Source organism: Electrophorus electricus, chromosome 23 (genome assembly GCF_013358815.1).
Source record: "Electrophorus electricus isolate fEleEle1 chromosome 23, fEleEle1.pri, whole genome shotgun sequence".
In the NCBI taxonomy this organism is placed as follows: Eukaryota; Metazoa; Chordata; class Actinopteri; order Gymnotiformes; family Gymnotidae; genus Electrophorus; species Electrophorus electricus.
In genome coordinates, this window is record NC_049557.1 from 911,486 (window position 1) to 920,860 (window position 9,375).

Genomic DNA, 9,375 nt, shown 5'->3' on the forward strand with positions numbered 1-9,375 from the left:
AATGTGCTATTTTGTAGATACAAGGGTTTCTTCAGCAATAATGAGTTACTTCCACAACATTTAGTGGAAGGGCAGCAGCATTAAGTCAATGATCTACACGATTCAACATTTCATTTATTTATGCTAACATATATGACTGTTAGAAGGCCTATTTTTTTCTGACAAAAAACTGATTCAACTTTTAATCTCGTAGAATTTGAAACACATATTTTTTCATTTCTCTTATCTTTCAGAAATATGTGGCAGAGATGTTTTTAACATCAACTAAATAAATCAAATAGGCAATCAAAGAAAAATATAAATATTTTGGCTTTTCATAAAGCAGTAAATGCTCGCTAGTTTGCGGTTCTTCCCAGGCATTAACAGACTAGGATAAACAAAAACAGGTCGGTCTGACCTGTTTTCTGTCTGGCCAGCAGGATAGGAGGCTGCACTGCCAGTGCAGCTGTCCTGCTCTTCCAGGTTGAACGGCTCGGGCGTTCTCACACCCAGTTCATCCAGGTCAAGTGAGAGGGCTGTACACTTCATCCAGGATGGTCTGAGATTGGACTGGCTCAGAATGAGGAATAATTGTCAGATTGTGGTCCAGCTCATAATAGGCCACACCAGGTAGGTGACATCAGTGAAGAAGTGCAGCTGTTTCTAGTTGAACAGATGAAAACTTTATGGAATGGCCAGTGGGGTGTCCAGATTAATATAATTAATATAGATTACCTCAACAGGTGTTCTGATAAGGACTCTTGCTGTATTCATTGCTGAATTGCCTGATTGCCATGTCAGGAATCTCTGGGTTCGGGGACTAGCTACAAAATGGCTTGCTAACATAATTTCAGTGATATTCTTGTTAGCTCAGGAGAAAGTGTTAATGAGTACAAGGCATCTGATTTAATTCAACCATTTATCAAATCATCAAGAACTTCAAGGAGAGAGGTTCAGTTGCAGTGCAGAAGGCTTCAGGTCACGCAAGAAATTCAAGCAAGCGCCAGGACCGTCTCCTAAAGAGGATGCAGCTACAGAATCGGGTCACCACCAGTGCAGAGCTTGCTCAGGAATGGCAAAAGGAAGGTGTAAGTGCATCTGCATGCACAGTGAGGCGAAGGCTTTATAGGGATTAGACTGCAGAGGACCGGGGTAAAGTTATTTCCTCTGATGAAGCTCCCTTCAGACTATTTGGGACATCAGGACAAATGATTGTCTGGAGAAGAAAAGGTGAGTGCTACTATGGTCCTGTGTTATGTCAACAGTGAGGCATCCTGAGACCATTCATGTGTAGGGTTGCTTTTCATCCAAGGGAGTGGGTTTGCTAAAAAATTTGCCTAGGAACACTGCCATCTTTGGCACTGCCATCACTGCCTTCTTTGGATATATATATATATATATATATATATATATATATATATATATATATATATATATATATATATATATATATATATATATATATATATTTATATTATATATTATATATATATATATATATATATATATATATATATATATATATATAGTCCTCAATCTGAAATATAAAACTGATTGATCAGTGTGATTCCACTATGTAGTGTGCCAACTCCAAACTTGTAAACAAACTTGCATTTGTAATAATAAGACCCTAACCTCTTTTCTTGTTTCTTGTTGTGAACCAAATAGCCATTTTTTTCTGACCAAAACAACATTTGGCAAACAATATGTAAACCTCTGTGCAAAAGCTCTGTGACCACAGGAAAAGTAATCCAAATGTAAAGGTTATTCCCACTTTTACATAACAGCCTGTTAAATCAAACCATGAACATTCTATAAAAACATTTTGCACAGTCACGAGACTTTAACAAAAAAGACAATTCATCCCTACCCCTGGGTCAAAGGAAGCTATATGTTGACTTATTACTGTGGCCCCGTATAATATTCTGCACTGAAAATCTCCTGTCCTTTTTGGCACTGGAAACTTGTATAATTTATATAGCATCCACCACCAAAATCTTGTTGTGCTTTCATCTTCCTGTATTTCCTGCAACTGGGGTTCTCTAACCCACTCTGTGGTCTTCATATTCCTCATCCTGACACAGACCCTGAAGTGGTCTCATGACTTCACTCATGAACTTTTCCAACAATCTCAGTGAGGTGATCCCAGAAACTGGGCTGATTTCCAGCCGCCAAATCCAAGTATCTGTAGATGCCTAAACTTACATATCCTAGCATCCATGAATAATTTTTGAAGGGGTTCTGAACGCTCTGATTCCAAAGGTCATAGCAGGAAGTGGAGCGCATGCACCTTCCAAACCTATGGCTCTTTTGTTATCCCACTCTTCACTGCCCAGTCTGCTTCTGCCATGCTTATATTAAGTGTTAGAAGTATTTAAGACATGAAAAGTTCCCTCTGTATTCATGAGGAAGAACTGTTGATCCAGCTCCATATCACCACCTTGGCTCAATAAAAGCTCCAGCTGGCTTCCGGTTGATATAAGAGTATCTGGGCAGCCGTGAGTCTGAGAGCCGCCACCCTGATCTCCAAATCGATTAGGCCCTGATCCTCCTCATGGACAGGGAGATCCAGGACAGTGGCTCACAGCCAGTGATGCCTCAACCAGAAGAGGTCTGCTAGTCTTCTCTGCATACAAAGCAGCAGGGACATTCAAAACAGCCAGTCAGTGCCAGAGGGTGGATGCTGCCAAATCATTAATGATTCCTTGTATTATAGGGGTGATAACAACCACTTCCATTTTGATAGTCTATTAGTTATTGATTGTAACACACCTTCTGGGTTTTTCTTCATCACCTCCTCAAAACCCAGGAAGAAAGAGAGAGGCTGCTGTATTATATTATACTATATTTTTGTATTATATTGTACATCAACCATGAGTATGAGAAAGGTGGAATATAAATAAAAATATCAATATTTATAAATATTATGGATCGCTGAAAGAAGCTCTTAGAGCTGGTTATGTCACTTGGCTACAGTGACACCTGGCTATTACTGCACACAACAGTCAGAGTCAGATTACATTAACTCCAGTACCATCTTAACCTTTTTACCCACATCACTGAATGCTGAGTTCTGTACTGTTTATAAATCTGGTAATAGGCATATTGTGGGAATAATGTATACTAAAGAAATGCTGTGATACACAAGATTCATTACTTGCATTACTGCATATGGCATCCATTACAATATTGCAATCTATGTATTGATAACATGTTATTCTGCTATTACAATTATGTTAATAATAGTATAAAGTCAAATAATAAGGAAACTGTTGAAAAATCTGGATCATCTACTGTTGATGTCTATCCTGTTACAAACACACAGAAAAGTGAGTTTTGTTCAAGAGATATGAAAGTCTTCTGTGAGTATGAGCATACACACCCACACACTTTACAGTGTCAAGACGCATTAACGTACCCATTAGAGACCACATGAAGAAGCTCAAAAAACCCACAGCTATAGGAAGAGGCAAACTCTCACACATAGGCATGCACAACGTTCCATGTGAGATGGGTTTCTCACGATCCTACCATCATGCATAAACAGAGCTGTGAAAACGAGGGTCTGTGTTCATCACGGCAACTGCAGCAGTTATACAGGCAACCACTATTTGCAACTTCATGGCCAATGTGTTTTCATTAGGTAATACTATATGAATAAAAGGAATTTTGTGTGTGTATGATGCGTGTGTACTGAGAAGGGATAAGTCTACAGCAGTGAAGTCGGAGCCACAAATACCTCCCTTGGGAGCTGCATGGATCAATCTGTCTGGCCAATGATTAAACCCGACCAAGCCAAGACAAACACACTTTAACAAACATGTTTTCACACAATCTCTCTCTCTCTCTCTCTTTGTCTCTCTCTCTCCCTCTCTACACCTCCCATTCTCTCTCATTCTCTCTCACTCTCTCTCCTTGGATAAACAAATACCTGCTTAACTGCAAATAATGCAAGCAATATAGTTTGGTGGAGCAGAACTATTATATATAACTATTATTTGTAATCACAATATAGGCACAAACACACAAGATAACAGGGGAAAGGGAAATGACTTCTCAGCATAATCATTTGCTGCCTGAGAATGGAGAGTTATATGATTTTAACTGAGATGGAAGACAGCTGCTTTGCATTAGCCACTGTATATTTACAACATAGAGAAATACTACCATGAAGGGAAAAAAAGAAAGATCGACTTTTTTGAGGATAACTTTCACGGATTTGTTTATTCAAGTTTGCCATCAATAATTCAATGGGAATTTTGCTGGAGGCCTATTGCAGAAAATCACAATGCATATGGAATAGAAAATCCAGAGAAAACTAGAAAATGTTTATTAAGTTATAAATGCATAAAATATATGTATTATTAATCTATTTTATCATTTACTACCATAATGTATACACACACAGACGTATGATAAATAGTTACATTTTGTAAAACAGTTTAGTGCAGACTTCACAATCTGTTTAGAGAAAACACACTTTGTGTTAAATAAGTATTAAAAAGTACTAAAAATTTGGCTTTGGGGGTAGAGATATTCATGGTTATTCCACTTTCTCAGAGGGCCTGTGGCCCTGCCTCCATGACAGTGGCAGGCCAACTGTAGTAGTAAGGGACACTATAAGCATGCACACACACTCACACACAAACACAATGCAAAATATCTTTATCTCAGAATACTAACTTAAGAACACTCCTTCTAAAAGAACAAAGACACCTAAAATAAGTATGCATACCAATAACTCAAAATACAACAGCATCTTTCAACTAAGATCAAATGATATTCACACACACGCACACACACATCCTGGCAGCATGGGTAACTATTGAGCATATTAAATAACCAACCTGAGAGGTTTCAAATTATCCCAACTAGAACACTGCATTTAACCAAATCTACTATTGAATGAGAATGAACACAGCCTCTCTCTCTCTCTCTCTCTCTCTCTCCCTCTCTCCCTGCCACACTCTCTCTCTCTCACTCTCTCTCTCTCTCTCTCTCTCTCTCTCTCTAACACAATGAATCAAGACTTTAACAGGAATTTGGATCTCCAGACATGGTCTAAAAGAAGATCAAAAGGTCCAACAGCAGAGCAAAAAATCAAATCAGCTCAGTCACCACAATTAAATAGACTTATGCACAAACACAATGTAAGATTATAGGTAAGCTTCAGTAGTAATCACAACAATGGCATCAGACTAGCTTTGAACCCATGAGATTTAAGTGTGCGCATGGGTGTGTGTGTGTATATATGAGAGAAAGTCTGTGATTCTGACTGTAACAGTCTTTTGAGAATATCTTTGCCTTAACTACCCAGTGTTCACACAGTCACAAAACCACATAGTCCATATGTAAACAATGCACTTTACTCTTATCTGAAACATAAATATACAAACACATCACCCTTAACATTCAAGTATCACTCAAGGATAAAACTGCAATTTTCTGTGTTGATGCTAAATAATGTACCTTTAAAATGATTCTTTATGTACTCCTAAAAACATGCTTCGCAGCTCTGCACAGAGCAGATTGTTTTGTTACTTTTTGTTACTTTCACACTTTCACATACCAAATCCAACTTATGAAGGACGTGATAATTTGATGACGAGCTGAAGCAGGCTTATTAGAGCACAGAAGACATAAAACAGTGTAGTGGTTCTGCAGGACCAGGAGTGCACATCACTGGTGTGCTACTATGACATTTGGGTATCGTAACTTCCTACAACTCTCCTGGTATATTGGCATGTGCGGTCTCTCACCTGTGTCCTGTCGGAACTGGTGCATGGACTGCAGGTCGATGACGTAGGGTACAAGCTGCGGCTCCACCTGCCCCAGGACCACAGTGCCGCGGGCGTCACTCTTTAGGACGTTCTCAATGTGGTGGCATGCAGCTGCACTGTATGGCTTCCAGCGCCCGTGCTCGTTGAGCCACTCCCACACCACCACCCGGGCCATGCTCTGTGGGGGGTAACCCATGCCCCCTCCAACTGACACCAGCAGGCCAGGACTGGGCCGAGCCATCTTCACACCTGCACACCACAAGGGTGTGTGACAAAGGCGTTCCCAAGTGATAATCAAAAAGTCGAAAGACAAGCACCTGGAGGCACACTTAATGTGAAGCCACAGGTGGAGGCGTCTTAGACGCTTCAGAAAAACCCTCTACTCTGAAGCAAAGACACTTGCTGCAGATATAATTGGAGGAGAGGGGTCTGAAAAGAGGCTCTGTTGAATAAGAGTGGGGAGCGGGATACATATGCCTTCACCTATTCACAGGGACAGAAAAGCCAGTTCCTGGGATTGTGACAGACAGTGACCACTGTCACTTCTTTACCGTTTGTGAAAAGTCACATGTGAAGAGGAGAGACTGTGTGGTTTGCTGCTGAGGAAGGCAAGTGCACCACTGCAGCTTTAGAGCTTAGACTCTCAACAAAACAGCTTTAAATTCAGCCATTAGTTAAAAACTACATGCACAGATGTCTCTTCACAGGGCCGGATCGCAGGGTAATGTCACCAAGGTCCCAGTGCAGATCTGCAGGCAAAGTGCTTATAAAAAACAGTCTTCAAGCAGGGTGATAGTTTTCCCCAGGTTGCCGTCTTGAAACTCTACTGAGGTTTGGCAGCCTGTCCTGACTTAGAAAAAAAACAAAAAGCATGATAAGAGATCTACAGTCAATCAAAAATAAGTACAAAACCCCCCTAAGACATGTTATAGCCAAATTATATGTGATTTCAGCCCTGCGTGAGAACTAAATGGTGTTTTAGAGCACATTGGAGAGAAATCATCATCAAACTTACTCAGTATGAGCCACCACCTCTGGCAGACTGATAACGGTTAAAAGAGATAAGGAGAGAGAGACAAAGACAGAGACAGACAGTGAAAGAGAAACAGAGAGAGAGAGAGAGAGAGAGAGAGAGAGAGTATTCCTATAGTGATCAGAAATCCAATCACCCTTGTATCAGGTAATTACGTACGGTTGAGGAAAACTATGACGTGAAAGGGCAAAAAAAAAAAAATGAAACAGCATTTCAGTGACTTTGGTTCCGCTGTATCTCGTGCATTATGCGTATTTTCCAGATCAGCGAGATCACGGAGCATATCGCCTGGCCTTGTATCGAGGTCAGTATTCATGAAGCAACATTTGTTGGTCCTGCATTCTATAATTCCCCGATTAATGGCATTTAACTTCTCACTATTTCAAATGCATTCAGTGTAGATATATATATATATATATATATATATATATATATATATATATATATATATATATATATATATATATATATATATATATATATATGTGTGTGTGTGTGCTAGACGCAACCCGCCGTACATTACAAGCAGTTCTACACATCTGTTCGTGAACGTGTATGCGTGTGTGGAAGAGGCAAATTCACTTTGCTTAGAAATGTTCTTTAAACCAGCTGTAACTTACCGAATTAACCTCTATCGATGCTGTTCTTTCCCACTTGTGACCCGAATCTGTTATCTTCCTTCTCTTTCTGCTTCCTTCTCTCCAATTTAACAGCGCTGTTAATCAAAAAACGTAATCCCGTCTGTATATCATATCCGGAATTACACCGTCCAATCGTGCAAATCTTTGTCTCATAATCGTTCCTCCATCACAGCTCACTAGTTTAACCAAATCGGTTTGCATGTTATCCGAGCAGACATATACGGGAATCATTTTGCCAAGCATGAACCTACAAGAGTGCGTGATAAGAAGCCATTTCTTGTCTGTGTATTTCGCTCCATCATAGACTTCAGGTTGTTTGGACGCATTTGAGTTTTAGTTGTAGTATCATTAACTAAGCGTTTTCTTCTCTAAGAGAAGGGCCAAAATATATACGCTACCAAGGTCTTGTCACCTGTGAAGTTAACAGGAAAATATCACCGTTCCCTTGACGACAAGCTCCGATGTTTGATCCCAGAAAAAGATCGCGCAATGACCCTGCCTATAGGCGGACAATTGGCCGAACTATATTTATTGCACGGTGGCCTAAATAAACAAAACAGACACAAAACCTATGGTGGAGGATATATGCCTCGGATATATCTTATGAACTAATACTTAATCGGTTCTCTCCTCGTTGTCGCGCCGTTTCTCGGCTGTGCCCAACGAAGACTGCATAGCGAGGCTGTTGCTTCGATTTCCCTTTACTACCGCGTTGAGTCTTGTGCTGAGACAACCCTTCTATCAAGGCGGTTTTCCACCCGAAGTGAGTTCATGTGCCCAAAAGATTCTACGAGTCTTTCTGCTTGTATAAGTAAAAAATACTCCATCCCCCAATTGTTTCATATAACATGTAGTGGTGCGGAAATTAAAGAAAATTCAGTGTTTTACAGCAAAGTCGCCACATTTATTAATTAAACAGCACCTAAGGAGCCTAATAAGCGCTATCTTGCCCTGTAAATGAAATGCTATGAAATGACATTTTTATTTAAATGTATAAAATTTGATTATTTTATATTGATTATATAAAATGAAAAACATTCATTTCAAATTGCTTAATAATGCTATGTAAAGTAGGTAGAGGAGATCCTGGAAACACTATAGACGGGAATTTAAATAAACAATAAGGGGTTGGGCTGCATTTTGTCTTCAGATACTTCACTCTTATTTGAAATGGTTTTTAAATACATTTTTGCGTTAATGTAAGATACTTTCCTAGTTAGCCAATCTACAATATGAACAGAAGAACAGTATAATTTTCAACAATTAGGGTTAGACAACATGCTTTAATTTTACATGAAACCTTCTTATGATTAGAATGTAGTTTAAACCTGAGCATGTTTAAATTTACTTTAATGGTAATTTCCAAGCAACTATATTTTTAGATCCATCATGTTTTTAGCCAAAGGTTATTTCCAGGCAGTCTTAGTCAGTTAGCAACATTGAAACATATTCACATGTTTTGACGCTTTCCTTTATATGCTCTAAATATTTTTAAGATACTAGTCTTAAGCAAATATTTGCTTTATATCATAATGAGGAATAGCTGAGTCAAAAGGTACTGTTGACTGAAGAAACATTGCAGAAAAAAAAAGGTTTGTTATGCCCCTAAAATGGTAAGTTAGAAATTGGTGCTTTTACCTTACTGCTGTGATGTGGCCTAAATCAGATTTGTTAAGAATATCACAGATATTATGTTAATGGAACTGAAATCGAAAAGGTATAACATATCCTAAACAAAAATATTATATGCAGTACAAGATACATGAAATATTGACCTTTAATTAATATGAATTTAACATGAAGTATTCAAATGTTATTTCCATTTATCTGACACTTTACCAAAGTGACTTACAATAATGACTGAGTACAACTTGAGCAATTGAGGGTTAAGGGCCTTGCTCAGGGGCCCAACAGTGGCACTTGAAGCAGCAACCTTCTAATT

At 39.0% G+C, this 9,375-nt stretch overlaps 1 protein-coding gene across 5 annotated transcripts in view; it reads right to left on the minus strand.

Moving 5' to 3' along the window:
* The window catches only part of dtx1 (deltex 1, E3 ubiquitin ligase), a 31,993-nt gene extending 23,874 nt beyond the window's left edge, over positions 1-8,119 (minus strand). For 2 of the 5 annotated variants that reach the window (XM_035522135.1, XM_035522132.1), the window contains exons 1-3: positions 7,413-8,118; positions 6,775-6,801; positions 5,739-6,609 (exon numbers count right to left, since the gene is read on the minus strand). In XM_035522135.1, coding sequence (XP_035378028.1) covers positions 5,739-6,000 — 262 coding nt within the window. In that variant the 5' untranslated portion in view covers positions 6,001-6,609; positions 6,775-6,801; positions 7,413-8,118. Of the gene's footprint in view, positions 1-5,738; positions 6,610-6,774; positions 6,802-7,412 lie in introns of all 5 variants that reach the window. The other 3 variants (XM_035522133.1, XM_035522136.1, XM_035522134.1) reach the window with 3 other exon arrangements.
* Between the last annotated feature and the right edge of the window lie 1,256 nt (positions 8,120-9,375).